At 42.3% G+C, this 13476-nt stretch overlaps 1 protein-coding gene across 5 annotated transcripts in view; it reads left to right on the top strand.

The window, feature by feature from the left end:
* RCBTB1 (RCC1 and BTB domain containing protein 1) overlaps nt 1-4984 on the top strand; it is a 56103-nt gene extending 51119 nt beyond the window's left edge. For all 5 annotated transcript variants that reach the window (XM_032774083.2, XM_075061603.1, XM_075061602.1 and 2 more), the window contains one exon: nt 3957-4984. In XM_032774083.2, the coding sequence (XP_032629974.1) occupies nt 3957-4097 (141 nt within the window). In that variant the 3' untranslated portion in view covers nt 4098-4984. The remainder of the gene's footprint in view (nt 1-3956) is intronic.
* The last annotated feature ends 8492 nt before the right edge of the window (nt 4985-13476 follow it).

Below are 13476 nucleotides of genomic sequence, written 5' to 3'. Positions count from 1 at the left end.
TATGGCTTCTGAGGGCACAAACGATGAATTAAATGTTGAGTAAGGGGTGGAGCCATACTTATGGCATTTCTGATCTGTAGATTGGAAGAGGAAAACGATATTTCCTGTTTTTATCCATCTCCCAATCAGTGTCTCGGTTTTGAACTAACTAGGCATTGAGCTGAAGAAGTTGAACAAACTAAAATGAAGAAAAATGTCCTCTACCTATAATTCTCTACTGCTGTCAAAGCTGGTTTAGCGCTTCAACAAACTGCTTATAGATTGTTTAGCCAGCGACTTCTACCAGCTCACTGGTTTGGCTTTCTTTAAAACTTTGGCAGCAAACATGTATTGCTTTAATATTTGTATTCAATTTACAATCATTTTAATAGACTATATAAGCTTAGGCTTTTAATATAGGTTGTCATAACTTTAAATATAATTTTAATTTTAAATAAACTTTTTTCTTTTAAAAAATAAGCCTATTTAATTTAAATCTGATTTAAATGAAAAATAGTTATCTTGACTTCTTTAATTTTGTTTTTATCCTCCCTGAATTTAAACTGCATTTTCCTTTTATGTAGTGTATAGTTCCTTTTTAAATATGTGGGAACCAGAGACTACAATTCTGAGAATAGAAAGACAATTGTGTCTGAGTATTCAGGCATCAAACACTGTACACATCTAGAATGACATATCCAAATTCTTTAATTACTGAACTGATAATGGAAATAAGTTTTATTTTATTATATTTAACTTAACAACAAAAATCAGGTGACAAAGTACCATACCATAAGTGTGAAATCTGTTCCTACAATGGAATAAAATGGCAGGAAGTAAAGCTCATCATGGAGCTAGCTAACTGAACTACGAAGTCAGACAAGTGGTATATGAAAAGGAGATACAAATGACAATTTTTCGCATTATGAAGTAATATTTAACTATTTTGCTGTTTAATCAGATCCGCTGGCAGACTCCTCTCCTAGGGTCTGCAGGTCCTGAAGGTATTTACTTCTTGATTTCCTTTGGCATTTGTTACTCAGACTAGCTTTCGTTCCTAAATGTGTGACTCTGCTGCAGCTAGATGCTTTTCTATAGACTGTTCACTCTTATGAAAGATTGTGTTGCTTCATAGATTACACATGTGCTTTATAGCGACCAAAATGCGCGTACATATACATGTGCAGTTGTGCTTACCTCAAAGCTTAACTTCATCTGTTAAAAGAATTGCAGTTATCTCAAACCTTTTTGTTTGGGAGATAGTAGACACAATACAAAGCTTTTTATTTGAAATGGAAGGTTATCTATTTTAATTTCACAAAGCCAGATGTGACATCCATGGATGTGGTTTGGGAGGCGGAGGTGAAATAGTCCTGCAGAATGTGTTTCCCATGTGCCTTCATGATTCTTTTAAAGAGTGAGAAAAGAAACAGTTACTCTGCTGCAGGATGTACGTTCTGCCTTTTGCTGATCGAGGTTTGTGTACAGTCTGCCTTACGGATTGCCAGGTGTAAAAGCTAAACCAAAGCAAAATGGAAGGCTCTGCACTGAGGTTCTGAGCTTCTCTTGGGCATCTACAACATTCAGAAGACTGATTTTAAATGTCTCTTGAATCTATAATTGCATGTGCAGTAAGCTAAGTGGCAAGCTCAGATGACTTTAGTAATGTAGTTAGTTCATGGGATGTCCTTTCTCTAGAAAGCATCAGTTAAAACTGCATCATCTAGTTAAAATACTTCCATATCATGAAATTGCATACTTTTCCAGTACTGAGATGCAGTATGTTTCTCTGGGATTAATGACTGGCTGAATTGTAATGGCCAGCATTACATTGTAGGTCCAGTTTCTCCCTGCAGCTAACTAATCACTGGAAATACCTTGTGCCTCCTATCATTTATCACTGTATACACTGAGGTTTTACTTTGTGATCCAGTGTGCAAATATGACTTATCTAATTCTTCTGCAGAATTCTAAACTTTCCAAAGTGTCTTCCTGTAATGATAATACTGTTTGTATTTTTGTTACTCTGACTTGGAGTATGGGAATCTTATTAATAAAGTACTGTAATACAGTAAATGTGTACATGATGTAGTTTTATTTAAAATTGGTTTAGTCCATTTGTTATAAAAATTCACAGCTATGTTCAGCCTTTCATAAACCTGTTACTTATTACATGTATGCGAAACACGCCAAGACATGCATGCAGCTCCAGAGATCCTGATCTTAAACCAGAGCATTTTCTGTATTGCTATGTCAAGAAAGGTTGACTTGGTGTCAACAAGCTAACTTTCCATTCTGGCCTGAAGTGCAGAAATGCAAATATGGCTTTACCCAATCACACCTGTAAGTGGCTTGACTGTTTTTAAAACTATTATATATTCTATAGGCTGGATATTGAAGTAAGACTAGACTAGATGGAGTCTGTCACATTAACATTCTACTCCATGGCGAGGCGGAATGGAGGGGGAGATGCTTAAATAGGATGCAGTAGTCCTTACTATAACACATTGTCCAAACCTAGAACTATAGCATGAAAGAGAAGATCCCTCTCTAAATGAACATGGCTACTTTAATCATCTGATCATCTGGCGAGATCTGGGGTTTATGGCTGACTTTGCTGTGGGCTGCAGAATTAGTAACTCTATGTAATATTCATACCATGTGGGTGCAGTGTGAGAATTGTTTGAGGCACTTTTTGATCTTTAGATGAAAGGCATTATATAAATATTTAGGCTGTGGGTCAGACTTTAGTGTGCTGTAGAATTAAAGTCTGGGACTTGGGCTGCCTTGTGCCCAATACATTCCTGCTAAATATTTCCATGAGAAACAAATAGAGCCATTTCAGTACTGGTTTATTCCTAGTGGACGTAAAGGTGTCCTGCATGAACTTCGTAGATTTCTTTAAAGACATCTCCATCTAGATCAGGGGTGGCCAACCTGAGCCTGAGAAGGAGCCAGAATTTACCAATGTACATTGCCGAAGAGCCACAGTAATATGTCAGCAGCCCCACACCAGCTCCCGCTCGCAGCGCCTCCCACCCACCGGCAGCCCTGCCAATCAGCGCTTCCCCCTCCCTTCTTGCACCTCCAGATCAGCTGTTTCGTGGAATGCAGGAGGCTCTGGGAGGGTGGGGGGAGGAGCAAGGGCAGGCTCGGGGAGGGGGTGGGAAGGAGGTGAAATGAGAGCAGGGCCTGTGGCAGAGCCAGGGTTTGAGCACTGAGCACCCCCCAGCACATTGGAAAGTTGACACCTGTAGTTCCAGCCCCGGAGTCAGTGCCTATACAGGAGCTGCATATTAACGTCTGAGGAGCCACATGTGGCTCCGGAGCCACAGGTTGGCCACCCCTGGTCTAGATATAATATGCTGTAATTAGCTCTTTCTCTAAACCAGTGCAGCATCACTCCAGTAGGTAAACCAGTGCAACTTTGTGTTTAGACCAGGCTTTAGTGTGGAAATGGACGAACTGAATTTTCTCAATCCAGCCTTGGGTATCATTTTTCAAAGATGACTTTTACTCATCTTTCCATTAGCTGTCAGTGGAATGTAGACATAATTTCCACCCTGGATGCTTCCTCTGAAATAGCTAAAACCAATCCAGTCTACAAACACTCTTGACCAGGCTAGGGGAAACTTTTGAGGTGAGATGAGGCAGTTCAATCTGTTTTAAGTAAAATATGCTCTTGTGAATAGTAGATGGGTTCTCAAAGTGAGAGTTGTGAGCCTGTTTGAAAGGGTCATGAGCACCTTCTGTTCTTTATGGCTAGTTTGGAGGATCTGTTTTTTGTTGCAGTGTGGGGCATGGTATGGAAAAGGTTGAGAACAGCTGGGATAATGTATTTATGTAGCTCTCTAATCAGTTTATAATTCCACTGTAATTACACAAGAGATGTAAAAGCATTTGAGCCTGGTTCTAAATAGTCTCTTATGGTGTAACCAAAGCTAATAAAAAGGCTTTTTGTTTTGTTTTGTGTCTAGGATTTAGAAGAATTCTGCTTTAAGTTTTGTGTCAATCATTTGACGGAAGTGACACAGACTGCAGCATTTTGGCAAATGGATGGCCCCCTGCTAAAGGAATTCATTGCTAAAGCCAGTAAATGTGGAGCCTTTAAGAACTGAAACAGATGGCTGTAAGTTTTGGATGACGTTGTACCAGTCATAGCTGGTTTGCTGTATTCATGAATAACAGGCTTGTGTAACCCTGCAGGTGAAGAAAAACAAAACAGATCTAATTGATTGCATTATATTGGGGTTATAAAACTTTCTGTACAGAAACTGCAGCAAATGTTCTGTGTGCTGTATCCATGCTTTTTAAAAAAGTGAACTGTTGCAAGAGATGCAAGTCAGAAGGTTAACATTAACTTACATTTGGAGAGCTGGAAGTCTTCACGTTGCTGTTTGAGTTTATTGTACTTGTGAGGTGGGAAAAATTGAAGCAGGAGGGAGGATGGTTTTGAGTGCTGATGAGAGGATTAATCATTTGGTGCCAGGAATTGGGATTTCTTAACTTGATCTGTTGGGACTTCCAGGGAGTTGCACCGTAGGCTGAACTGAGCCACTGAAACATTTCATGTAAATGTTAGCTCTGTAGAATTACCCTGAAGGAACAAACAGGACTGATTTTCTTTGTATTGTGGTTGCATGATTATGAATTTGTGACAATTTTGCTATGTTTAAATAATCAAATGTATTCAAGGCTTAGAGGAAACTGCAGAAAAGATAATGTTGCTATAAAATATGCTGAGAGAAAACTTACTGATTGAGTTGGAAGTAAAGCTGCTCATTGGGGATACCTTAACATGCAATGGGCAACATGTAACCTAGATGTTCAAACATTATTTATAATAGTCATTGAAAGACTTATTGCTCTGTTTTTGAGGGCCAAATCAAGTTAAGTAGGCTATTCTAAATAAAAGGGGAGAGAACTGTTGGAAAGTTGTCTTTTGCATTGGAATATTGTATAAAAACTTAGAAATTACATATAATAAAATTACACTTTTCAAATTGTCCACTGTCAACTCTTCTGACTTGAAGGAAATGTCACATCCTTTATTGCATCTGCCACAGAATAAAGTTAAAAATAGTGTGGCAAATGTGAATTGACAGAATCCCAGTCCCAGTCCAACTCTATATGCCAAACAAGTGGTGTTACACTTGCAATCCGTACGTCCAGAAATAGAAGAGAATTTATCCACGTTCTTACTTGGCCTCCATCAATGTAATACTGGTCCCTCTCAAATGTCAATGAATTTATCATGACACTCCTATGAGGTATGGGCTTCCCTTAAGTGTTTGGGAAGTGCCTAGCACATAGTGGATGCTACTGTAACTAATTAAAAATTGTAGGAAAATATGCCAATTTCTCAGAAGAACTGAGGCACAGTGACCACCTGCCCATGGTCATACAAGAAGAATGTGGCAAAGCAGCGAACCCGGAGCTCCAAAGTCAGAGTTTCAGTGCTTTTAACCACAGAACCATCCTTCCTCTCTGATTTATGACAACTCTCTTGCATAACGTGGCAGAGATCCATATGCCTGGTTTTTATCATTATTGCTATTCCAAAGATTCTTTGGAATGTGATATTTTGCTTTGTGGATTCTTCTAAAGCAATGCATTTAAGTGCCTCAAAGAATTTATTTTGAAAGCCAAAATGAATACAAACAGTTCAGAGAAACAATGGGAATTATAGTACTATAAAAAGTTGGCTTGGGAGAAGCAGAGATGGAAACGAAAGCAGTTTCCTTTAGAAGACAATCCATTCATGTATTAGTCGATAGTGTAGATTTTTCTGTTGCTCTAAGACAGGAAAGAGAGTTGTAATTGGACTTCGCCCTGGCCTACGCTACAAAATTACTTCAGTATAACAGCGTCACTCAGGCATATGGAGAATCCACACCCCTAAGCAATGTAGTTATACCGACCTAAGCACCAGGGTAGACATCACTATGTTAGCAGGAAGAGCTCTCCTACTGAAATAGCTGCCGCCTCTCGTGGAGGTGGAATTACTAAACTAACAGAAGAGCTTTCTCCCAGCAGCTTAGAGAGTCTTCATCAAATCACACTAGCACCACAGCTGTGCCGCTGTACATTTGTAGTGCAGACCTGCCCTAAGATTCCATTTTATTTAGATCAATTGTGGCTTTGTCTTAGTTTTTATTCCCTGTAGGACAAATGTGTACCCCATTAAGAATTTGTGTCTTTCTTCCCACTCTAGTGGCTATTCTGCATAGAAGTCTGAATCTGCTTCTGCCAAAAGTGTGTAAGTCCTTTAGTTCAAGCAATAGAGGCTCACGCTTTTAGATCTAGTGGATCCTGGGTTCAAGCCCTGGTGACAGCCCACCTCTGGGTTTTGTGATCCTCCTGTGGATCAATGGGGAAAACCAGTCAGTCTTTGGGGGAGAGGGGTAACTGGCTTGTCTTTGTTACCTCCTGAATAAAGGCAGCCAGTCAGAGCTGCCCCATCTTTAGTTTTAACTGCTTTTAGTTGGAGGAGGGAGGGTGGCTGGCTTCTAGATTAACAGACTAGATCTTAGTTTTGCATCTAAGGTAAAGGCAAAAAGTTCAGGAAAGTTGGTAGTTTTTTAAAAGATGACTTATTACAGGCACAAGAGCAAACTCTCCCAATGCATGGGAATGATAGGAAGTATGGTAAGAGGCCACCCTGCCTTAACCAGGAGATCTTCAAAGACCTGAAATTCAAAAGTCATACAAAAAGTAGAAACTAGATAAATTACAAAGGATGGATATGAAAAAAACCCTACAAATATGTAGGGACAAAATTAGGAAGGCTAAGGCACAAAATAAATTAGCTAGTGCCATAAAGGGTAACAAGAAAATATTTTACAAAAGAAAGAGCCAGGACAGGGTAGGCTGATTACACAATGGGAAGCAAAAGTCTATAACAAAAAGTGCATCAATGGCTGAAATGTTCAGTGCCTTCTTTTGTTTTTCAAAGTTTACCAATAATTGGATGTCTGATATAGTGAACATCAATGTAAATGGGGTAGGATATTAGGCTAAAATAGGGGAAATTAATTAAGGATTACTTTGACAAGGTAGATGTCTTCAAGTGAACAGGACCTCATGAAATACATTCTAGAACATTTAAGGAACTGGCTGAAAAGATCTGAGCCGTTAGTGATTATCTCTGAAAACTCATGGAGGACAGGAGAGATCCCAGAGGACTGGAGGAGGGCAAACATAGTACCTATCTATAAAAAAGGGGAATAAGGACAATTCAGTGAATTAGACTAGTCATCTTAACTTCAGTACCCTGAAAAATAATGGAGTAAATAATCAAACAATTGATTTATAAGCACATAGAAGGTAATAAGTTGATAAGTAACAGTCTTGTGGATGGGGGGCAGGGGCAGTAGATGTGATATCTTGACTTTTGTAAGGAAATTGATACTATTTCACATGACCTCTTAAACAAACCAGGGAAGTACAGGCTCGATGACTCTTCTATAAGGTGGGTGCACAACTGTTTGGAAAACGGTACTGAGAGTAGTTATAGTTCACGGTCAAGTTGGAAGGGCAGATCAAGTGGGGTCCTGCAGGGATCTGACTTGGATCCAGTTCTATACAGTATCTTCATAAATGACTATAATGGCATCAATACACTTCATGGATGATACCAAGCTAGGAGATATTTTAAGTATATTGGAGTGCAGAATTAGAATTCTAAATGATTTTGACAAACTGGAGAAATGGTCTGGAGTAAATAGGATGAAATTCAAGAAGAACAAATGCAGAGTACTATACTTGGGAAGGGATAATCAATTGCACACATACAAAATGGAAAATGACTGCCTAGGAAGAAGTACTGCAGAAAAGGATCTGGGGGCTATAGTGGATCACAAACTATAAGTCGTCAATGTAATACTGTTGCACAAAACGTGAACATCATTCTGAGATGTATTAGGAACATTGTAAGCAAGACACAAATAGTAATTCTTCCACTCTATTGAGCACTAATAAGGCTTCTGGTGGAGTATTGTGTCCAGTTCTGGGCACTACACTTCAGGAAAGATGTGGACAAATTGGAGAAAGTCCAGAGGAGAGCAACAAAAAATAAGTTATGTTTTCTAAACCATAAATCATGAGAAGAGATTTAAAAAAAAGCTCGGGTTGTTTAGTCTGGAGAAGAGACTGAGGGGCAATATAATAGCCTTCGAGTACATGAAAAGTGGTTAATAAGAGGATGATAAATTCTCCTTATCCACTGAGGACAGGACAAGAAGTAATGGGTTTAAATTGCAGCAAGGGATATTTAGGTTAGACATGAGGGGAAACTTCCTAACTGTCAGGATAGTTAAGCACTGGAACAAATTAGGAAAGTGGAGGAATCTCTGTCATTAAAGGGTTTTATGAACAGGTTAAACAAACACCTGTCAGGGATGATTTAGATAATATTTAATCCTGCCTCATTTTAGAGGACTGGACCAGCTGACCTATTGAGGTCCCTTCCAGTCCTACAGTCTTGGCTCTGTATGTCCCTTAAGCAAAATTTATGCTAGTATCATCTTAAGCAAGAGCCATTGCCATTCATGATAATTCACATAGGTTGCTGGGAACTGACTCAGTTCAACACATTCCACTTGGTTGCAGTATTGTACCTGGGGATTCTCTATTCTACTAAAGAATCTCTAATCTAGACCGCCCAAAAGAAATTGAGCATTAGGATTAGCTATGGAAATGGTAGATGATGCATCATAGATAAAGAAAGAAAATGCAAGGACTACAAGATTATCACTAGCTCAAACTGATCTGATCCCATTTCATTCTTCCTTCCTAGCACTTCTGATAGCAAAAAACAGTGAATACATTAACATGAAATTTGAGCAAAAGGATATTAAGATTAGGATTGTAATACAGCTGTTGGAACAATTTGAGTTTGTTCTCTATAGTCTGAGTTGCATCTGTTTGGCTGGTAGGAACTCCCTACTCCTCTATCCAGTAGATTCTCACCATGCTTTCAAACTTCAGTACTTCACTTGATGTAAAGAGCCACAAAGAAATGTCTTAAAATTGAATGTAATAACCCCGTTCACCCCATGTGTTCTTTTCACACCATGATCTCAGAAGTGCTTTACAGCCCATGAACTACTCTGTGTATTACAGCATAAGGGAGGTAAACTAAAAATTATTTTTCAGATAGGAAAACTGAGACACAATGAGGTTTAGTGAGTTGTCTGAGATCAACTGCCCAGTGAGGAAGAGAGGACGCTAGGCTATCTGAGATGTGCTATAATCACTTGGAAATGCCCCTACTTAGCCTGTAAAAGAAACAGGAGAAAAGGTCGGTTTCTAGACTGAAATGGTAAGACCAAAATTCTAATCTTAAGAGAAACTCTAACCGTGAAAGTCAATGTTTGTATGAGGGGTGATTTCAGTTCAATTATTGTGCCCAGGTTTAGGCACCAATAGATGTTTGAGGGTGAGGTGTTGGCAAAGAAGACTTCTTCTCCACCAAATTTTATATATACTTTGATTAGCTGAAGCTCTCATTAACTTCCTCTTTTCCCTGTGAGGTCTGAGCCCATCTTACTGCCACTGAAGTGTTGCCATCATCTTCAATGGGAGCAGAAACTGCTAGAGCACTAGAAAACCTACTCAAGCCAGGTGCCACATCACTTGGGATGCTTCCTCTGATCTCTGCATGAACACAGAACAAAGACATTCTTCTTCGAGGACGTGCTTATGTCCATTCCAGTGTAGGGGTGTGCTCGCCCCGAGCACCGCCACCGGAAAGTTTCCCCCTCAGTGGTATCCATTGTGTCAGTTCTGGTGTCCCCTTGAGTCATGTGCTCATAGCACCAGTATAAAAGACCCTGCCGATACCTCAGTTCCTTCTTATCATCTGAGATGGTCACTGGAACTATCACTCATTCTTGCTGTTGCAAGTACTCCTCAGTCAAGAGTAGAGAAAAATTATTGTATGTAGTTGATTGTACTTAACAACAGAAACTTAATTACTAACGAGGTTCCTAACTAAATAAATAACTAAATGGGGTTAACCTCCAGCACAAAGGCATTCCTCAGTCTGTGGGTTTCAAGCCTTGGGAATCTTGTCACAAGCCTATGCCTGTGCATAACCCCCATTCCAGCTGTCTTAAGTGTCTGGGGGAAGCTCACATGCGGGAGCAGTGCAAGATCTGTAGGGATTTTAAGCCCTGCTGGTGCCGAGGGAGAGGAGCAGGGCCCAGTGCTGGTTCAGGCATCTTCCTCCTCTTCCCCTGATGAGGCGGCCGCGGGAGCTGATATTGTGCCCCCACAGGAGGATTATAAAGCACATCAAGAGCCTCTATGGAGAGTAGCTCAGAATCTGGGGATCCAGGTGGAGGACATTAGAGAGTCCTCCCACTCCCTGGTGGACATCCTGACAGCAACAGGCACTGCGAGAGTGGCGTTGCCCATGAATGATGCCATCATAGACACCATCAGGGCATTGTGGCAGATTCCGGCATCCCTGCAGCTGATGGCAAAAAAGGCTGAAAAAGTACTTTGTCCTGGCAAAGGGGTTCAAGTTCGTGTACACGCACCCACCCCTGGGCTCTTTGGTGGTGTGGCAGCCGATAAATGGAAAAGGCAGGGCCAACAGGAACTGGCACCTAAGACTAAAGGACGCAAAAAGGTGAGACCTTTTTGGGAGGAAGGTCTGTTTGACAGGGTCTGCAGCTCAGGATCGCCAATCAGCGGGGGCTTCTGAGCAGGTACCATTGCAACTTCTGGGACTCTATGCTGAAATGTAAGGAGTTGCTGCCTCAGGAGTCAAGATGACAGTTTGCAGCTCTCGCAGAGGAAGGCAAGTCTGTGGCAAAGGCGTCACTGCAGGCAGTCCTGGATGAGGTGGATTCTGTAGCCTAAACCATGGCTTCGGCTGAGGCTATGCGAAGCTCGGGCTTGCCGCACAAGGTCCAACAAACTTTGCACAACCTGGCGTTTGAGGGCACGTCACTCTTTTCTGATCAGACGGACTTCACTGTGGCTCTTTAAAATGTGAAGTTTTAAGTCCTTGGGCCTTCATACTCCAGCCCCAATGATGAAGGCACTCTAGACCACAGCAGACAGCTCGCTTCTCCCCCCCGCCGGTTCAACAGGACTATAGCAGGAGGAGGAGCGGGGGCTATAGGAGGAAATCTCCCCACACAGCCTTTATTTGTATGTGCACCTGCACCCCCCAGACACTTGGCAAGGTCAAAGCAGGCTTTTTGATGGGAAGCCCAGGGATGATGTACCAGGACAGTTTATGGATCCAAATTCCCCATTTTTTATGGACTGGTTATCCCACTTCTATTGGGCATGGGCCCATATCACCTTGGAGCAATGGGTGCTATGCACAATAGCACTGAGATACATTCTTCAGTTTTGTTGTTCCCTCTTCTTCCCACCCTCCTTCCCATATCTCTTCAGGGACTCTTTTCACGAGCAACATCTAGCCCAAGAGATGCAATTGCTCCTAAGGATGGGAGCGGTGGAGGAGGTTCCATCAGAGCTAAGGGATATTTCCTAATTTGGAAAGCCAACAGTGGTCTGAGATTGATTCTGGACCTGCGAAACCTCAACAAATTCATGAAGAAACTGAAGTTCCGCATGGTCTCCTTGGCCTTCATCATTCCATCCTTGGATCCTGGGGACTGGTACACTGCCTTCAACTTAAAAGATGTGTATTTCCACATTGCTATCTTTCAGGGACACAAAAGGTTCCTCAGATTTGTCATGAACCGCGTGCACTACCAATTTACAGTGCCCCTGTTCAGTCTTCCGGCGGCCGCTTGGGTGTTTACAAAATGTATGACAGTCATTGCAGCCTTCCTGAGGAGACAAGGGGTTCAGATATCTGTACCTCCGTGATTGGCTGATCCAAGGTCAGTCCAGACTTCAGGTAGAGGCAGATGTGAGACCTTCCAAAACATAGGTCTGCTCATAAATGCTCAGATCTCTCTAGGGGTGGCTGCTGTCAGTATACTCGCCAAGCCAACATCATCTAGACTCATTCATTACAATTTCTCCATTGGTGATTACTTCCCTTGAATGGTGGTTAGAGCTGCTAGTGGTATGTGCAGGAGACCCTTTCTCAAGACCCCAACCTTCAGTGTCTCTCATCACGGATGCTTTGGCAATGCGATGGGGAGCTCACTTGGGGTCCTTCAGGACTCAGGGCCTCGGATCTCCAGAGGAGCTCTTGTTGCACATCAATGTCAGAAAGCTCAAGGCAGTTCGCCTGGCCTGCCATGCATTCCAGCCCCATAGTGAGTCCTTACAGACAACACAACAGCCATGTTCTATATCAACAGACAGGGCAAAGCACGCTCCTCTCACCGGTGCCATGAGGTACTTCGCTTATGGGAATTTTGCATAGCCCACGTGATTCACCTTGAGGCCTCCTATCTGCTGGGTTTTCAGAACAAACTAGCAGATCATCTTAGCAAGGATTTCTCCAACCACCACAAGTGGTCTGTCTGCCCAGAGATCCTAAGTCATTTTTCAGAAGTGGGTAACTTCCCAAACAGATCTATTTGTAACAAGGCAAAACAGGAAATGTCTCCAATTCTGCTCTTTCCTGGGCCACAGTCCAGGATCTCTGACAGATGCCTTCCTCTTGCTCTGGATGGTTCATCTGTTCTGTGTATTCCCTCCTATTTATCTCATACACAAGGTCTTGCCGAGGATCAGACGGGACAAAGCGCGAGTCATCCTGATAGCTTCAGCCTAGCCTCGCCAGCACTGGTTCACAATACTTTTGAACCTGTCAGTAGAAACACCAGTACGACTACCTCAGGTTCCAGACCTGATATCCCAGGACCATGGTCACCTGTGTCACCTGAACCTTGAGTCCCTTCATCTCACAGCCTGGAAGCTCCATTGCTGAAACTCTCCGAGCTAGCATGCTCCGGGAAGGTTCAAGTTCTTTTAGGGAGCAGAAAGCTGTCCACTACAGCAACGTATGTGGAAAGTGGAAAAGGTTCTCGATCTGGCCAACACAGAAAGGTGTCTCACCCACACAGGCATCAGTGTCATTCATTCTGGACTACTTGCTACACCTGAAGCAGCAGACACTATTGGTGTCCTCTATTAGAGTCCACCTCGCTTCAGTTTCAGTGTTTCTCCCATGGGTGAATGGCCAGTCTATCTTTGCAAACTCGATCTGCAGTCAGTTTCTCAAGGGACTTGACAGGCTGTACCCTAGGTACGTCAACCAATTCTGCCCTGTGATCCCAACCTGCCATTGTCCAGGCTCATGGGTTCCCATTTTGATCCATTGGCAACATGTTTTCTACTTGTCCTGGAAGATGGCCTTCCTGGTGGCCATTACTTCAGCCAGAAGGGTTTCAGAGATTAGGGCCCTTACTTCAGAACCTCCATACATGGTATTCTTCAAGGACAAGGTCCAGCTACATCCAGGACTGGCGCTAGGGTTTCTGGCGCCCTAGGCGCTGGGACATTTCGCCGCCCCGCGTGCGGGTCTCGCGGCTCCCTGACCCCGGGGGGTGG

The sequence above is a fragment of the Chelonoidis abingdonii genome, chromosome 1 (genome assembly GCF_003597395.2).
Source record: "Chelonoidis abingdonii isolate Lonesome George chromosome 1, CheloAbing_2.0, whole genome shotgun sequence".
NCBI classification, from domain to species: Eukaryota; Metazoa; Chordata; order Testudines; family Testudinidae; genus Chelonoidis; species Chelonoidis abingdonii.
This window is presented reverse-complemented; position numbering and strand designations above follow the sequence as displayed.